The 19,103-nt window shown below is 37.1% G+C and overlaps 2 protein-coding genes and 1 pseudogene across 3 annotated transcripts; 2 read left to right on the forward strand and 1 right to left on the reverse strand.

The window, feature by feature from the left end:
* LOC146452514 (uncharacterized) overlaps positions 1-19,103 on the forward strand; it is a 123,474-nt pseudogene that overhangs the window by 69,947 nt on the left and 34,424 nt on the right.
* Positions 393-10,982, forward strand: LOC146452523 (hydroxyproline dehydrogenase-like). Of its 2 annotated transcripts, none has more exons than XM_085097267.1 (10): positions 393-790; positions 3,276-3,481; positions 3,677-3,732; positions 4,285-4,340; positions 4,437-4,538; positions 5,203-5,274; positions 7,907-8,053; positions 8,727-8,998; positions 9,800-9,888; positions 10,259-10,585. In XM_085097267.1, exons 1-10 carry the CDS (start codon positions 452-454, stop codon positions 10,435-10,437), a joined length of 1,518 nt encoding a protein of 505 aa, XP_084953393.1. In that variant the 5' UTR covers positions 393-451; the 3' UTR covers positions 10,438-10,585. The 2 variants fall into 2 exon arrangements, with proteins under 2 accessions (XP_084953393.1, XP_084953394.1); XM_085097268.1 differs by lacking the exon at positions 393-790 and adding an exon at positions 1,562-1,968 and having other exon boundaries at positions 10,259-10,982.
* On the reverse strand, positions 13,636-18,330 carry LOC146452524 (geminin-like). The gene is made up of 8 exons (XM_085097269.1): positions 18,052-18,330; positions 17,789-17,902; positions 16,563-16,697; positions 16,034-16,091; positions 15,860-15,942; positions 15,682-15,771; positions 15,303-15,376; positions 13,636-14,595 (listed from the first exon to the last, which is right to left on the reverse strand). Exons 1-8 carry the CDS (start codon positions 18,307-18,309, stop codon positions 14,562-14,564), a joined length of 846 nt encoding a protein of 281 aa, XP_084953395.1. The 5' UTR covers positions 18,310-18,330; the 3' UTR covers positions 13,636-14,561.

Genomic DNA, 19,103 nt, shown 5'->3' on the forward strand with positions numbered 1-19,103 from the left:
ACTAGCGGTTCTATTTGCATTCGAAACTAAAGATGGATGTAGGTCATCCGGAAACATGTACTTCAAACTAATACTAATATAATAATACTACTAATAGTATGGACACATTAAAACGTGAGTTTAAAATAATTGGTAACATAAGTACTAATTGGTAACATAAGTTCTAATCTATAATACTTGAATACACTATCATTATTACGAAAATTGGATTTTGGCATTTTCAAAATCCAATTTTCGTAATAACAATAGTGAATTGGATCTGCTCAAGTATTGTAAATTAGTACTTATACTAAAATTGGATTTTAAAAATGCCAAAATCCAATTTTCGTAATAACAATAGTGAATTGTATCTGCTCAAGTATAAAAGTTAGTACTATGTTTCCAATTTTCGTAAACCACTGAGAAACAAAACAAAATGCAAATGAGTGTATCCTAAGAAGCAAATTAGAAAATGGCCGGCGTACTTTCGTCATTTTTACGTCGATTTTCTAGCCAATTGATGAACTCTAGATACTTAACAACCAGAACAGCTACATTTCAAAGATGTCAGAAAATTTATGGCCGCCTTTTAGTGACTCAGGTTCAGGGGAAGTTTAAATCCACCGCAATAACTGTCGAGAAAGGTTTTACGCAAGAAAGGTTGAAGAATAATCATACAGACTCCGAGCTTGATTTTGAGTGGAGACAGCTACAAACTGCTTACGGAACCAAACGGATCGAGGACATTTTACGAGCGATCTTCGTATTGAAGCTGTGTTCTTACGATACTTTTGTGGCCAATTCTACGCAGGTTAGTGCAAGTATAGCGTGTAGCCGTCAGCTTGCGAAATTCTCGAGAAATTCGATATTTTTGCATTGGAAATATTAGCTAGATGTTGTAGTACGAAAACTCTAAGTAGATGATGAAGACAGGGATGAACAGGCCTCAAAATGATTTCCAAACTCGAACTAGACTAAAGCCTGCCGCGCACTTGAGAAAAGAGCTGAGCAAATTGCCTTGGGAGACATCGCGAGGCAATCAGCTCAGCTGTTTCCTCAAGTGTGCGGTTGAGTTTTTGTGAGAATTTCGTCTCGCGAGTCGAATCTCAAAAGGATAGTTGTTTTTCTCAGGGATAATAAATTTATCACAGTTCATCCCACATGGAGGACGAACCACCACAAACAACTAATTACAAATGTCCTAAGAATCATTATGAACACAAACATAAAGTTAAAAGTTCAAAAATAATATCAAAACAGAATGAGAGTGAAAACACGCGAACGCGCGCAAAAACTGCCGCACCCGCACGCGAAGGGAGGCGTCGCGCGTGGACAGACAAAACTAAGAATTCTCGCTGCCTTCAAATCGCTGAAATTCACCTTTTTGAGTCACAGGGACAGTTTATTGTGAATGAAATGCAATATTCCATGCAATTTTTCACCTCACAAACGGTAACTCTCGTACTCAAGGTTTGCGTGACCGTACTTGGGGGTTCGTCACGCGTTCCCCCACCTCTGCGTGGGAGCTGGAGGCCATTGATTGGAGTGATTGCCTTCAATTCAATGCTGAAACAATGCCAAGAAAAGAATCGAGAGTACGAGTGACCTGGAAGCTTGAAATTGATAGTATTAATCCAGAACTAAACCGGTTTTAACTTGTCACAAGGGAGCATAACACGCTTCTCGTCTGAAAGACGTGAAGTCTCGTCGCGTTCGCGCACTATCATGGCTGTAAACATGAGTGTTGTCAGACACATTCGCGGCCTTAGGTTTGCTAAACCTCGTATACGCTATATCCATAGTTGTACTGCTATATACCGTGCGATTCAAACTTCTTCGCCAAGTGTCGAAAACATTTTTGGCGAGGGAGAAGTTCCCTTAAAGGACGACAGGAGCATTTTTGCCTCGAAGAGGACAGCCGATATTCTCCGCTCTCTGTTTGTTTTAAAACTTTGTTCCTACGATATGGTGGGGAGAAACTCTATGATGGTAAGTGAAGACAACTTACACGGCTTGGAAATACTTGGGAATACTGTGAGTCTTTCACCTGCGGGTTGAAAACTTCGATGTCACGCCAGCTCACGTCTGGTTGAAAAATGTGAGCTATTACAGCCTAAACTGACACACTTTCCAAAAAGATGTAAACTCAACCAACACGAGAAACGAAACGTCCATGTAATATGAGCAAAATGACGATACCTTTCCCGAAAACTCTAACTTTTGAAGGTCCGTATGGAGCATTTATACTTAGGGTCAGATACATTATGCCGGCATAATTTTGAGCATAATACTATGGATGGAGCATCAAGCATAATGCCGGCATAATAGGTCTTTTTTTCTGCAAAAATATTCAAAAGCGATGAAAAACCATAAAAACAATCTCGTGAATCCATTTTTCATGAAATCATTGAACTTGAACTAAAAAAGGTGTAGAAAAGATATGTAAATAAGATATTTCTTTTGCTAACAAGTTGTAAGACTATCAAGTTGTAAGGCGTGAGCTTTCTAGTATTTGTGCTTCTCACTTGGAGAGACCAAGAGATCGTTTTATTATACAGTTGTTATTAAAACATGTTGAATATAATAAAAATCAGGTGAGCATAATGCTATATTTTTCGAGCATAATTTCGGGCATAATGCTAGGTTTTTTTGGGTGACGCTCAAAAGCATACATGAATTTTCAAGCATAATGTATCTGACCCTATTTATACTTCAGAATTATTCGGAACGTCTTCGGAAATCTTCGGAAATAGTCGTGTCGTCTTCGAAAATCATGGCACTCCCAGGATAAAAATCTCACGCGTTTGAGTCAGACGAAGTTGGCAGGTATAGTCAGGAGTTTTTGTCCAGGCGACTGTTGATACACTGGTAACATTCTGTACTTTCTTCATATTACTATTCTTTGTTGGGCTTTACACCAAACAAGTCTATCAAGTGAGACAATAGCGCCAATTCCAGCATTGCCATTCCCTTCTCCTCCCCTCCCCTCCTCCCCAGGCATTAGTGAGGTAACGGTGAAATTTCAAGGTGGGGGGGGGGGGTGGGGGGTCTTAGAGAAAATCTCTTCCATGGGGGAGGTCTGAATATTTCTGGAGCAACACAATACTAAGAAATATGGTGTATCTTAGACTTGGTTTGGCCTAAATTCACTTCAATTAGAATGAAGCTTAACATGTTCCCTGAGTAACAAAGATTAATCATCTGATTCTTTCAGTCAGTAGGGGAGGGGGTGGGGTTAGGGCACTGCAGGAGCTGATCCCTAAAACATTTTTCTTCCTTGTTTTCTGTTGTAACAGCTTATGTCATTTGGCCAGAGGGTCCTTGGGAAAACTCTGTTTGAGTTTTTATTGCGTAAAACTATGTACAGTCAGTTTGTGGCTGGGGAAAATCTGCCGGCAATTCAAAGCACCATTAAAGCACTGCGTCAGTGTGGAATTGGGACTATGCTTTGCGTTCCTAATGAAGAGGATCTGTCATCTGATAACAATGACTTTAGCAGTAGGTAAGAACTTCTAAATACTACTAATACTTGTAACAAAATGGCCAGCTGTTAATGACCATGTAATATAAAAGCTTATGGTTTGGTCAGAATTGAAAGAGTTGTCTACTTTAAAAGGCATCCTTTATTCTAGCTGATGGTTACAATTCCACCAAAACATTTGGTACAGTTTTATATATAAGTATGTTTTTTACACAGGGAGGAATTGTTTGATAGAAATGCAAAAGCCATTCTTGATTGCATTGGCAAAACAGGTACGTTGCAACCAGAAAAATGAACCCAACGTACGCAATTAAATATTTATTTTGAAACTAATGGTTCCATTTCATTTATTACTTTCCCAATTTTTATCCACTTATGCATTTTCATTTCTGCTCTTTCCATGGATAATATTTCCTATTTCCATCCAGTTTGTAAAGTCCCATTTTGCATTCATATCATGTATCTTCCATTTTCTTTTTTACCACATCTCTATCTCCCCCACCTCCTTTTCTGTTTTGAGTAGAGAGTGTTTTCATGGCAGCCATGTTGGAGGAGCCAAACAATAAAAAATATTTCCATAAAAATAGAATTGATTTCCCAAAAGAAAATCATTTTATTGTTTTGCTCCACCAATATGGCCACCATGAACAGTCAATTTTTTCATTTCCTTTGGTCCCATTACTCAACCTTTAGTTTACTTCCTTTCCATTTCTTACAATTTTGTGTGCCGATAACAAAGCAGCTAAAACTAAGGAATTCATCCAGCACACTCTCAATTGCAAGTTTATTTACTTCAGATCTTATATAATTATTTCTTGTTGTAGAGGAAGGAGGCTTTTCTCAAATGAAAGTGACTGCAATATGTAGTCCTATGCTACTTGTAAGTTGCTACTTGCTTTTTAAATTTTTATATTCTTGTATACCTCTTAAGCAAACTGTTTCCTAAAGACAATCTGTCTGCTATTTGTTTGTGTAGAATGTATTGAATGAACCATTGACCCCTTACGAGACAAGTGTAGTGATGCCAGGGGGACTGGATATTCAAACCTTCTCAGAAGGCTATGACAACAAGATAGAGGTAACCAAACTATTGATTTTATTACATGACAGGCCCCAGTTGTTCAAAGGCCGGATAACTTTATCCGCTGGATAAGGCATTCTTCAGCGTCTAAAATATACTTCACGTTAAATGTATTCCAAGGTTTTCGTACACTCCCCAACTAAGCAGTGGTTAGAGTGTGCATATTCGTTTGTGCAAGAGGAAATAATGAAATATTTGCACAGATTGAAACTGTCGGATAGTGACTTATCCACTGGATAAAGTTATCCGGCCTTTGAACAACTGGGGCCAGGTTTATTCTTCTTTTGACATTGGAGGGGAGGCTGGTGCAATCAATGTTACCCAGCCACCCCTAAGAATTGCAGTTTTTTTTATATCCCTACCCTGGTGAAAAAAGATAAGTAAAATAAAAGAGTTAAGGCTTCTCTTCAAATAAACTAATAAGTTTCTTTTGTCACCACTTGCATTTTTTTTTCAGTAAACATCAAGCCATCAAACTCCTTCGTTAAGGTGATTTCCAGTTTTTTTTTGCATGGCTTCCCCAAATGCCACAAGCCCACCCCACCTGATAAATCAATAAAAAATGCCTAAATTAATTTAACAAAGTATTTTTTTTTTTTGTTAACAGGAAAGCATAAGAATTTAATTTTTCATTGTTCTTCTTTATGTTTCATTTTCTCAGTTACCTGTTTTGAACAAAAATCAAAATGTACATCTTCAAAATGTGATGACAAGATTGGACAGCTTTGCTAAGGTAATACACTGTACCAGGAAAACCCTTAGGAGTGTGAACAGGCCTTTAACCCTTTAAGCCCGAACAGTGATCAGCATCAAACTTCTCCTTGTAATGTTAATGCTTATTCAACCCCTGAGGTCATGAGAATTAAGGATATGATCACTTAAGGTGATTTTTCTTGTTATATTTATAAATTCTCCCAGTACTTTTATAAGAAAAGTATGGGGACAAGATAGGAGAATTTGTTCTTTGATATTAGGGGTCAAAGGGTTAGGTTTTTGTACTAAGGGAGGGTTATAGAATGGTAAAATCCGAGACCCGCCGAGACGCTGAGACCTTCATTTAAAATCCGAGACCGAGACTTAATTACTTTTTCTAAATCCGAGCCCGAGACGTCGCGATGCAAAACGTGTTTTTTACTAACACTGCCGAAAAGCTGGTGCGGCAATTTACGAGCAGAATTTATCCAAGCTTACATGTTTCACAGAAGCTACAGAAGCGATTGCGATGTTGAGCCGTTTTTAACTCGTGAATGCGCGCATGCGCAATGAACGAGTTATAGCGATAGCTGACTCTCGACTTGGTCGATCAGTCGATCAGTCGATCAGTCGATCAGTCGGTTTTGTCGTTAACTTTCGGGCGTGCGCAGTGAATGAGTTTTAAATTCAATTAGTGGAAAAAAACACGCGAACATTTGTTGTTCATGGCGCATCAGGAAATTCTTATTCAATATGTAGAGAATAATTTGACGATCATTTAGTGCAAGAATGGCGATTTTTCGTTCAATCTGAGCAAAGTTTCAAGTTTTTTCAGTTTTTCAGAAAGTCCGGGGTCGTAAACTCAATTAGTGAAAAAAAAAAAAAAACGTGAAAATTTGTTTCACGACGCGTCAGAATTCTCTCATTCATTCTGTAGAGAATAATTTGACAATCATTTTAGTGTAAGAAGGGGGATTTTTCGTTGAATCTGAGCAAAGTTATAGGATTTTTTCGTTTTTTTCTACGAAGTGCGGTTTCTTTCAAGAATTAAAAATAATTTAATTTAAAAATAATTTAATTAAAAAATAATTTAATTTGTCAGTTTTCACGCGAAAGCAGAACGTGCCATGTCACGCATCATTGACGTCGTAAACAAAATTATGCAAATTTCTGGTGAAATGAACACTTTTAAGATCTTGTCAGCTTTCATAGAGGTTTCAAAGGGAAAAAATGTATCATTTTCGAAATTTACAACTGGTAATTTATGGGAAAGCAAAAGGACGCGGTCGATAAATAATTCTTATTTAGCAAGAGCTTGTCATAGTTCATTATTTTTACTTGAGGATTGCGTGGACTGAACTCCAAAGGAAAAATTTCACGCATTTATGTCGGGCATGAATCGTAATGTGATACTTTGTTGAACATATTTCCCTTTGTGAGATCGGCTTGCCCTACAGTAATTTTGTAATTTTAATTCCCAAAAAAACTTCACTTGCCCATCGGGCAAGTGATGGTTAGAATCCACTTGCCCGATCGCGAAATCGAGTAGCCGCGGACTATCACACGAATTTGCATGACGTAGCTGCACATGGCGTGCTCCTATAAACTTTGAATAAAAAAAACACGTGATATTTTTTAATCGGCGCATCAGAATAATCGGCTTATTCAATCTGTACAGAATAATTTGACAATCATTTTAATAGTACAAGAATGGTCATTTTTCGTTACATAATCGGGCAAAGATATAATTTCTTTTAGCTTTTGAGGAAGTTTCCGTAGCCGTCTAAATTGCAATTACTATGTGTCATCTGTATTCACGAGTTGGCTCACAGGAGCCTTTGATTCAAGATTATAGTTTGTTGTCAGTTCAGGACGGTTAATTCAGACTTAATTTTCGCTTGGTTTGTGAGACTCCGAGATTCAAATTTCAAAATGCGAGATTCCGAAACCCGTTTTAGTTTTTCGAGCTCGAGATTCCGAGACTCCAGTTTGAGACGCCGAGATCTCGAGACCCGCCGAAAATTTGCCGAGACCCAGTATTTTTCAAGGACCATTCTATACCCCTTAAGGGGCTTGACAATCTAATGATCACTGATATTGTGCTGTAAATTATCCTAGTTTTTAGCACAGTGGAATGGTTTGACCATTAGCTCATGGGAGCTGGATGTTGGCTACCAGGCTTCACCCCTCTGTGTTCAAAATTTGCCACTGTCTGTCATAAGCTTTCTCTCTGACTAGCCTTCTTATAGCAGTAACCCCCCCCCCCCCACCCCCCTACAAAAAAAAATGGGTGGAAGCAGGGACGAGGGTTGGCTATGCATAGACTATTCTAGAGTCAGGCTTGACAAATCTGGAAAGCATTTCTGAATCTTTTAAAAGTCTCAGAGGTTCCACCCCAGATAAATCTAACCCATACCCTAGTCTCCTATGCCGTCTTTATTTTGCTTGTCATGCAACGCCCCTTGCTGAAATTTTTAAACATTTTGGTGGGAGAAGCATTGTGTGATGAGCCAAATAATGGCTGCGTGGAAGACTTATCACTACCTGGAGACTTTTAAAATAATTTTTTAATAACTATTGATGTGAAATCATCAAGAGACCCTCCCACTTGCCTGCTTTAAGTCATGTTAATAACATTGTATACTAATTCAATTGCTATCTTTGTTTGCAAGGCATGTATAAATCGCAATGTGCGGTTAGTGGTTGATGCTGAACAGACTTATCTTCAGGCAGCAATTAATCATTTGGTGTTAGCTCTGCAGTACAAATACAACAAGAATTACCCTTGGGTCTACAACACTTATCAGTGCTACAGAAAGGTAATGTCAGAGCTAACTTATCATAACATTGTCAAATAAATTGCTGTTTTAACAGACATAAGTGCAACTGGTCTAGAGTGATGTTTTCTGTACAGTGGTAGAAAAAAAAAGTGTTAGTCTGTAGGATTGAAAATATTTCTGAAAAAATACGAATTTTCATTGAACAAGAAAGAGGGGTCCCTCCGCAAAATCTGCCACAGTCTGCTATCAGTGTTTTTTTGACCAAGACTTCAAAGATAAAAACTACCATCAGTGAACAAGGATCTGACTATCATGGAGATACCATTAAATTTTGGTCTTGTATTTCACGTGGGATAATTTATCATCTTGTGCATCACCACAACTTGTGTGAGCTATTCAACATGAAAAGTGATAATTAACAATAATTATTATTCTACTAGCGTGCATTGGATGTGACGTGCTGTGTTGGCTATAATCATCCCATATCCAACAAGTGTGATTGGAATATGGTTTTATTAAAAACGATCAAGAAGTATTGCAAGATCTTGGCAATTCTGCTTAAATTGCAAGAAGAACATGAAGACAATTTAATGGTCTCTGTTTCTCGGGCAAGGTACAATGGCTCATTTACCATGGCATCTAAGCCAATCAAATCCTTAGAATTGCATTGTATAATGATCCAGTTTCTAATAGTAACACTATGCCATTGCAGGATACTCTTGACAGACTAAAAGCAAATTTGGAGTTGATGGATAAAGTTGGTTTCCACTTTGGTGCCAAGATTGTGCGTGGAGCCTACATGACCCAAGAAAGGAATCGAGCAGCAGACATGGGACATGCCGACCCCATCCATGGCACGTATGAAGATACCTGTGCCATGTATGATGATGTGGTTTATACTGTACTACAGAAAGTCAGCTGCACACCGGCAGAAGTTATGGTGGCATCACACAATGAAGAATCTGTGAAACTTGTTGTTCAAAGGTAATTAGGATTACATTCTTAAATACGTGTTCCATTACAAACAAGTGTCTATACCTAGCAATGATTGAAGGGTTACAAAATGAATTAAAATAAATTTGCATGGGCTTAAACCTCCCCCCAGGTTTGTTTTGTAACCATGCAATGCAGTCAGAATCACTTTCCCCATTCTGCTCTAACACATTGTAAGTGGACAGAGCTAAGGATATTTTATTTTGCTGTTTTTGATCCCCTTGAGGTTCTGATGGCTTCATTTCAATCTTTGTGGCTGGCCAGAGTCATTACTTACTTTTTGGGTTAAGAGCAGTTTTTGACTGAGTGTCTTAAAACCAATATCGAGTAAGCACTAACCAATCAGAAAAGATGTGAACAGTGCAATGCACCAATCAGATCTCAAAGCAAATACATGTAATAAACCTTATTTCAAAATGACTCCCATTTTAATATTCTTTTGTTTGAATTCAAATTAGCCCTTCTTTCCTCATTCAAGGTAAAATATTCTTTTGATATTTGAGCTTAAGAATGAGGTAAGAATTAAGTGCTAATATGAATACAAACAAAGGAATATTAAAAAGGTAGCCATTTTGGAATCAGGTATATTGGTGCCAATTGCAGGAAATACCTGTGAATAAGTCACAACTGGCTTTGGTTTTGCTTCTCATTGGCTGAGAAGGTGGCACAAGTTTTGTTAACTAGTCACATCACAGAGCGTAGTAAAGCAAATGCAAAATTACTTTTGATACTCACTGACAAGTGAAAACAACTCTGGTAAAAAATATTTACTTTTGCTGCTTTGTTGAACAGAATGAAGCAACTTGGTATCATGCAAGATGCTGGCAAGGTTTCATTTGGACAGCTGTATGGAATGTGTGATCAAGTTTCTTATCTGTTAGGTATGAAGGTTGAATGAATGAACCATGGCTTTATTAATAATATTATTTGTGTCATTTGTTTACCAGTTGTAATATTCATGACAGGCATTTCAACATAATTTTTGAAAAATTGCAGTGCTCATTGTCCCTTGCAATCTTAAGCTTCCCATAAATTTCCAAAAAAAACATTTAAACAGTACCAAAATATAAAGGTTACATGTGGTTTGGTTTAATGAATTTCTTAAAGTCCAAAATTAATCTGTGACAACTGAGAATGCTTTGCCCTTCAGTAAAGATGAACAGCTCTCAAGGAACATCTTTGATAAAAGCAGAATGCTATTCGTCATTTTCTTTCCTAGTTAATTTATGCAATGTTACTGTTTTGTCGAAGGACAAAAAGGCTTCAATGTGTACAAATCAGTCCCTTATGGACCAGTGGGAGAGACTCTCGCCTATCTTGGGAGGCGAGCTACTGAGAACAGAGACGTCATCAAAAGAACAGAAAAAGAGAGGTCACTGTTGCGGCAAGAATTAAAGAGAAGAATAAGGCCTCGTCCAATGGTTTTATAATAAGGCTATTGTATGAAAAGAAAATGATATTTTCATGTGTTTGCTAAAAATTCATGCCTGTACTAAATTATTACTGACAGTAAAATTTATTGCACACCATGCTAATGTGGTTTTCAAGCTGGTGGGGTACCAGCATCAATTCAATTTTGTAGTAATTCAATTTTATAGTATTGCCAGAAGCATTATAATCTAATTGTATGCTTAGGACAGGTATTGTACAGTGAGATATACAGGGTTTACTTCTAAAGTGTGGCATTGCAGGATTCCTTAAGGATTAGATAGGATTAAAAACTTGTGTATTGGTACATAAAATACACCTACACATGTACTAGTGCCACAAAGTAGGTGCAAAAATGTTACTAAGGAAGGCTATGTTCCAATAATTTTTACAAAGAGGTTTTTGACCTTTGAATAACTTTAATATTTGTGAATACGGTTCTATTTTAAAATGTTCTGTATGTATTGAACAACTGAACATGCTAATTATTAAACAAATTTAATCTGTAACTTATGAAAAATTCTGCACCTTAAAATATCCCCTTTGTAAAGAAAAAAAAAAAAACCTCCAAATTATCTAAAGGTGGCCCATGTCACTGGCTTTCAAAAGCCAGCCCCTGCACAAATATAATTTAAATATTCTTCTTCTTCTTCTCATTATTATTATTATTATTATTATTGTTATTAAGCCAATTTCTAGAATAAAACCTGGATAAAGGTAACAATATATAATATATTTTTATTTATGCTGTACTTGAACAACAATTCATTTGTTGAAAATATATAGTTAGAAAAATAGTGGCTATACTGTCCTCCCATTATCTCAATCACTTGAGGGGAACAGAAATTTGTTCGGAAAAGAGGTTTGAGATAACCATTAGTTAGTGATATAGCATGGAGTTGGTTCAAAATATTTGAAAGAAGGGGTAGGAGTTTCCTCTTTACGTCTTCAAACCTAGTATACATGTATTTCTAATCTGTCAAATCTGAATTATCACTTTAGGTTGCTTTGTAGCCTTAATGTAAATCCTCAATACAGTTAACAGTAATCAAGGGTTGGGGAGACTAGTTTCTTTTTGAGAATCTGGCATGTTTAATAAGATAGTTGGAGCCCATCATTAGTGGAAATTTATTTGTTTATGCTGGGAATTAGGTAAAGACTGTGTTACAGGGCATTTAGGTATACTATATATAAATATTATAGACTTGCCACAAGTCAAGCTCAATTTTTTTGTGGGGGGGGGGGGGGGGAGGGAAGTGGGGGTAAGCTCAGGCAAGTGGGAATTCCTCCAGAGACCAACTATACTGGAAAATTTCTATTTAATAGAAGTGAAGGACTGAGAAGGTCTGGAAAAATCATCTTTGCTTCAAGAGTCTGAAGGTAGTTTCTTTGTTTCACAAATTCACCTGCGTTTCTCTCACTCCACTGCATTTTTAAATGCAATACATAATAATATGTTTTTAATAATAATTATGTATATCCTCATTACTAGGTGCATTTGATCATATGCACATGTTAATTTGCGCCAAACAAATATTAATTATTATTATTATTATTACTGTAATGTCGTTGAATTGGGAATAAAAGCTTGCATAAAAGAAGCAAATCTTGTGGTGTTCATGTCACAGCTCTACTGTCCCTAGTCTCCTGTCTTGTGCTATCTAATGAGAAGTGAATTGGACACTTTTATACCCCTCAAACACAGGCAAGAAGACTTATCAGGGATTTTTATTATAATATTGTTTTTATACAAGAACAAAAAAATTATGAACATTTGATCATGCAAATAAAAATTCTGTTATATACACTTTACACGTAGAGGGGGGGGGGGGGGGATTTTTTGAAAGGTGCAAATTTGATGTCACAAAAAATTATTCCTTTTTATAAGATTTTATTTGGAGAGGTCTGTTGGGTTTTTTAATGGGCTAAACTTTGTTCAAAATCTCACATTACTTTACATAATCATTATTTTTGTTTACATCACATTTAGATGCAGTCTTGCATCACTACAGTTTCACCACATTGGCTAAAAAGGCAGTTGCAGGTGAAATTAAGGGAGAACCAACCATCTTGATGGTGTCTATCTTGAGAGAGTTGATTGTACACAATGACTACATGTATTTTGTCAATTTTTGCAAGGCCCAAATGTTGCTTTCTTTCCTTTATTTTTCTGTTGGTAATTTATACAAAATGTATTTTACTCAGTCTTGTTGTACATTGTCATCAACTCACATCCACCTTGGTGTGCAAGTGCACTTTGTTGTAAGTGAGTTCAAATTTCAATTTTGTAGATTTCCTCAAGAATACACTCTTGAAGTAGAAATCACATGATTTTATACACGCATGCATGCATTTATGTTAAGTGTTTTACAACTGTTAAAGACAATCATGCATAACTTTTCTTGCCAGTGGAGAAATTCAAAGCCTTAAAATAAATACAAAAAATACATTTCCTGGCCTTTAATAGAAGTTATTTACAATTAAGCAGCAGTTTTTTAGGCAACAGAAGTTCAAAAGAAAAATTAAGCCCTTTCCAGTGCCTAAAGTTTTACACAATCTTAGTTTTGCAATAATTTTGCATTTTTACATAATGTGGTAAGATTATTTCTGCTTTAATTAAATGTCTGATCAAGAATGTAATTGAAGAAAATTTCTCTGAACAGAAGAACAGAAGAAGAGGTCATTTGGACATGTAGACAAAAATACTTTTAGAAAAAAGTCACTGTAAAATTGCTAGTTGTTTGTTTGGGGAATAGACTGGTCACTTGGCCTCCTAATTAAGCAGACGACTTTGGGCCAAAGTTTGGCTCATCATGTCACACACTGGAGAGCCTGATGTGACAAGCCCAAAGATACCCTGCTAGCAGAGGTTTCTTTCTGGTAAGTGTTTTAGCATGTACAAAGTCGTTTGTGACTCTAGTATTTCACGTAGTCAGCCACACATAATACTAGAGTTGCGAACAACATGCTAAAAGACTGACCAGAAAGGAACCTCTGCTAGCAGGGTAGCCCAAAGAACATCTGCATAAGAGGCTATTTGTCACTGGGTAATGTTAATAAATAATATTAAGTCTTCAGGTTTTCTAGACTTAGATGGGCAATAAAAACAAATTATGAGTAGGCAGTGGTAAAATAATGAAATCTTAGTAAACGTTGGTTCTGTATTTAGTTTTTGAACAAAAGGTTAAAAAAGCAACAGATAAGTTTACTTTTCTTTAATTAAAATGCAAGTGGCCATTATAACACAAATGAGGAACTGCTATATTTACTGATATCTTTTGTTGACAATACTGAACCAACTACCTAAGTATTTGGTTGTAAACAACAGAAATCAGATGCGCAAACAACAAAATACCGGTAGCTTGAATGTGTTACTGCAACTCTACGTTGTATTTAGGAAAAAACAAGTGGTTTCAACCATATAATGGTTATTACAACATAATACAACAACTACTAAATATTAAATAATTACACGTTATGTTGGAACATAATGCAGTAATTATTTTCAAATAAAAAATATTTACTTCATGGTAAAACTGCAAACTGTGAAAAATCTGAGGGTATACAGTGCATGCAAGAGAATGATAATGGCAAAATTTCAGAATCAATAAAGGATTCTTTATCAGAAGACTACTCTATAGTTTTCATTCTTATTGGTTGAGGAAATGAAACATCCGTTTAAATTTTTACAAACTTTCAAAATTTCCATCGGCTGATTGGTTCGTAGCTATTGCATATAAGAGTACAGACAATAAAAATTACATCAGACCTAACACGTGTGGTTTCTCAATGAAAGCTTTCTCATGTTATTGGAATAAACAAACCAATGGCAGTTTTCTATGTATGGTCTATACTCTTATAGACCATAAAATGACTCCAAAAAATGTTTAAAACTCTGCAGTGAACCCAGGAGCCGCAGGCGAGTGGTTTCACTTGTGAGTTTTAAACATTTTATGATGTCATTTCATGGTCTATACGAGTATAGACACCATAGAAAACTGCTGTCAATTTGTTAAATACTGAGTATCAGAAAAATAGTTACATCATGGCTCTACATTATAAAGTAAAATTAAAAATAGATTTGTACTTGTTCAGAATGTCTCATTACACTGTGAGGCTCTTTCAGTTACGATTCTTTCTCCTTTTGCACAGGTTGAAGGCTGTAATAAAATAAAGCAAAAACTATAAATAAATTATCCCAGCTAGTTACAGTTTCCTTCTACTCTGCTCAGAGTCCAGTTGAAATTCATTGTTATATTGTAGCCAGTGCTACGATAAGCTTTGGTCATGATAAGGCCCAATTTTAGCATTTGTTGTTTTATATTCTGTTATGTTTATCACTTACTAAACTTGGACGTGATTTTAGTCATTGCATTTCTCTAAGAAAGGCAACTTTACTAAGTGACATGAGAATGTACCTGATCATAGGTAAGATAATATTTAGCTCCAGCTCCTGACACATTTTAAGTAACTAGCTAGGAAATAAAGTATTACTATCCCACACTTTCCCTAAGTTAATATGTGCATGTATTTTGTAAGATTTTCGAGTGGTTTTCTGATTCCCTTTCATCGTCAGACCTGGGTGCAGTGAGAATGTTCAGTCAACAAAGTTGCTTATCTTGTAGCAAACAACATGGCAAAGACCACAGACATTAAGATTCAACATGACGAAAGAGCTAACCACTCCACCTTTCCCTTTGGTTTCATAATGTTTTATTGCAATGTAAAACTATATGTATGGTGTCTCCTTTAATTTATAATCATTACAATTCTTACATTATTTTTTTAAAAGTATTTAGGGGAAGTGTTAAGAGCTGGGGAAAATAACCATTTTGGAATTTCTGGTTAATATGGCAAGTTAATTTACCTGGCTGCCACAAGGCTTTCCTCATCAGAGGCATCACTGGATTCTGTCTCATGAACTTCACCCTCCATCACCATCTAACCAACAAAGAAACTCTTTTAACGGAAACTTCCATGTAATTTATTAGGGACAACAGCAGACCTTGTAGAAAAACAATGTTCAACATGATTTGATTGAATGTATTACAGACAATGAAGGACTGCTGATGGTTTAAAGATGTCATGAATTTTATTTCTGATGATCTGCATCCCAGGCGGTAATTGTCTTTTAAGTTTACCATGAGCAAACCCTTCCTTTCATGCAGTAAACTCTCTAAATAAATGCAAACAATATGATATATTCCTTTATTCACTCTGACTCTCACAGGTACTCCAAACATCACCTGGTAAAGAGAGGCAAAATACTCTGCCTGGCCAGCAACTTCTTCCAGAGTTTTATTTCGCTCTTTCAGCTCTGCCAACTCTTTATGCAGCTGAATAAAAAACAAACAAGTTTAAGGAGGCTAACAGATGCTGGACCTCATAAAGTGCGAGTTTAATAGTAGAAACTAACAAACTAACCCTCTCATTCTGCTCCAAGGCTGCTTGCAAAGCCAGCCTTCTTTCCTCAGCTAGTAACTCCCAATATCTCTCAGGTGGTGGATCTAAAAGCACACATTCAATATTGTTGAAATAATTATCAAATCATATTTCATCAGTAACATTGACATCAGATGCTGGTGGTTATACACAAACCTGAAACCATTAATGCTATTGCTTCTTCATTCACATCATTTTGAAGTGACCTTGTATTCTAGAAAAAGATGAAGAAACTTTGTTAGTTAATCAATCTTCCAACGCAGTAACCATTAACAGTCACCATCATGTTGTGTCAAGAGAATTAAACTGTAGTGGAGTCCACAGATCATCTCAGACATTGTTGCGACCAGGGAAAATGTTTGAGGTAATGCTCCCATCAATGTCAAGCTACAAGGAGAGAAAGGGTGGTGGTGGGGGAGGCTACATTTTCTGTTCAAATGTACCAGTACAGTGCAGGGCGTTTGTGGATGGTCAAAAGAGAATTTAACATGGTCAAATCCCCTGACTATATGTGGCCTCCTTCCACTCTGCTCTGCCCTCCCCCCCCCCCTCTCCAAAAAAAAAAAAAAATGCTATAAAAATGCAGATTTTCTGCTTACTAGGTATTTGTGATTTGTTGTCAATTGTTATGCATTCAAAAGTAGTTTTGAGATTGGCTACAAGCTACTTGTATCAAAGTTACTACCTTTTTTACAGAACTTCCTGTTGTATCTGAATCTGAGGAATCTGTACATGTTGCTGAAGAGCTACTTTCCGGAGTTGAAATCTTGAGCTTCTGCTGCTTGAGTTTTGACACAGAAGTCTTGTTCTTCTTTGGTTTCTGTCAAAACACAGATTTAAAAGACAAAGGAAGTTGGAGGAAGAAAATTTGGCTTGGTAGTGAGAACACTCATTTCCCCACAGGTAGACCAGGCTGTAAGAGCGTTTGTTGACCTTTATTATGCACATGACTCTATGCGACTTAGTCACATACACATAATACAAGTGTCTATCTAGCCGTTGCATAAATAGCAAAACTATACACATGTAGTTTTGTATGGGAGCCATTTCCTCCTTGGAATCGCTTTGAATTGACTAAAACATGACACACTCATGCCAACTCTCCCGGATTATCCGGGAGTCTCCCAGATACGGAACGAATCTCCCAGTCTCCCGTACGGGTGACTAAACCTCCCGCATAAAAGCGACTTGGCATCTTATTTGTATAATAGGCTAGTATTTCAACTCAAATGTTTCATAAATTTAAGAAATATTGTGTCATGGCTACATTTGCGTACCTGTCTTACCCAATCTGCCACAAACTTTGACGGAAACCAAAGAAAATACAATTTTTGTCATCATTAGCTGTCATCATTGCAATATAAACGACTTTCTGATTGGATAAACGTTCAACCAATTAAAGAGCAGGACAAAAGAGCTCTAGTGTTGTGCGAATTTTGTGCCAATAAGGTGGGGGGGGGGGTAAGTGCATCAATTTTGCTTAGGGGGGAGGGTAGGCTAATAAGGGGGGGGGGGTGCTTAGAGGAAAAAATCTCCAGATTTCAGATCTTCAGAGGTTGGCATCTCTGATGACACAAGTATAAACGGACACCCAAGGGAGTCCATGTGAGGTTTTTGGTTTGAGGCCATCCCCGCCACCACTCCGGAAATTCCAGTTTAGCTCCATACATAATTTTCTTTAAAAATTTTGCCTTTTGATACCCTCCACCCCCCTCAGAATTTCCAATGGGTGGGTATGGATATTTTCTATGGAACCGCACAATTTATTTTTATTCAAAAATCATCCGCAAACCTTCAAACCTTCAAATAGATATTATTTCCCTCCCGTACAAAACCTTGTATATTTAGAGATAGATCTGGAGTTTTAAACCTTTTAAATCATTCCACTATTGCTTCAAGCTAAATCCTTACCGTTTCGTTGTGTCTTATCACGCCTCGGCTTCCTACAAGTGTACCATCTCCACTTGCAGTCGGCTGCAGAATTTGAAGTGTCTTTCGCTTCTCCTTTTCCACACCGCCAGGTTTCTGAAACGAAGAAACAATTACATTCATTTATACAACGAAATTACATTCATTTACATCGAAAGAAAACAGTTTTAACCTTAACAAAATCCTCATAACTGTGAAGTAAAATTTACTCCTGGAACTAAAGAAATACAACGCCAAGAGCATACCGTTTTTCTTGAAGGCGAAGCATACAAACTCGTCGACGAGAAGGTTTTTGGTTTAATTTTGCCTTCGCCGCGAGATTTTCGTGAAGGAGAAAAGAGGACAGACGCAACTTTCGGGTGATTTCTCATTATTCGAACTTCTCCTGGGCTAAGAGGACTATTTTCGTCGTTGCTAAATTCACTTCTGGGCGTCTCAACGTCGAAGAGAAGCGTTGCACACGGCAGCACAACAGAATTCTCGTCACCTTCATTGTCCGCCATGTTTTTAAACCTCGCGCGAAATTCCAGCGTGCATCGCCTTGGATTACGTGATATTCCATATTAGGAAAATTATCAGTTTTTCGACGAGGGTGGGTACGGGCACTGGGGTATGGGAAGGTCCGGGGTAGTAAGAGAACACTCGTCACGTCGACCACTTACATGAAATCAAAAATTTGGGGTTTTATCGCTCAAACGCCCCTTTCGAACGAATGCTTCCCATCGCCATAAAATGTTTCGTTTCTCATCATCCTGTCTCGGGGACAATCAGGAGAGAAAAGAAGAGAAGAAATTTCGACAAATAAATTAACAATTCCAAGCGGCTCAGATGATATAGACTAAAAAATCCTTTGACTTTTTTGCCAAATTGTAAAAAAAAGATAAGTGACAGGAAACGAGACATTTCAAGGAAATGGTCTTACAAGGGAGGAAAAATCTATGAAGAACATTCTGACAAAATGTGAGGCAATCGCATTTTAGGTGAAGATGGAGGTCGATCAGATTTGAGATCGGACATCTCTTCCCATGCGGATAAGTCTGCTGACTGTGCTATGAACTCACCACTAAAAGCTCTACCCAAGTCCGGCTGTGTAGTGGTCTGTGATTCACTAGGGGCTTTATATGTATGTGTGCGGATATTTAACAATTATCCTGCAAAATTGCACGGAATATCTCAGTCCTGATACTTAGCTGCCAGAGTTGGTTAAAATCAGGGGATATTCCGTAAGATTGAGCAGGATATTTTGTTTTATTATTCAACATATTAATAACAAAGCACAACTTTATTGCAGAAAATT

This window comes from Pavona decussata, unplaced genomic scaffold (genome assembly GCF_977016875.1).
Source record: "Pavona decussata unplaced genomic scaffold, jaPavDecu1.1 SCAFFOLD_366, whole genome shotgun sequence".
Classification (NCBI taxonomy): domain Eukaryota; kingdom Metazoa; phylum Cnidaria; class Anthozoa; order Scleractinia; family Agariciidae; genus Pavona; species Pavona decussata.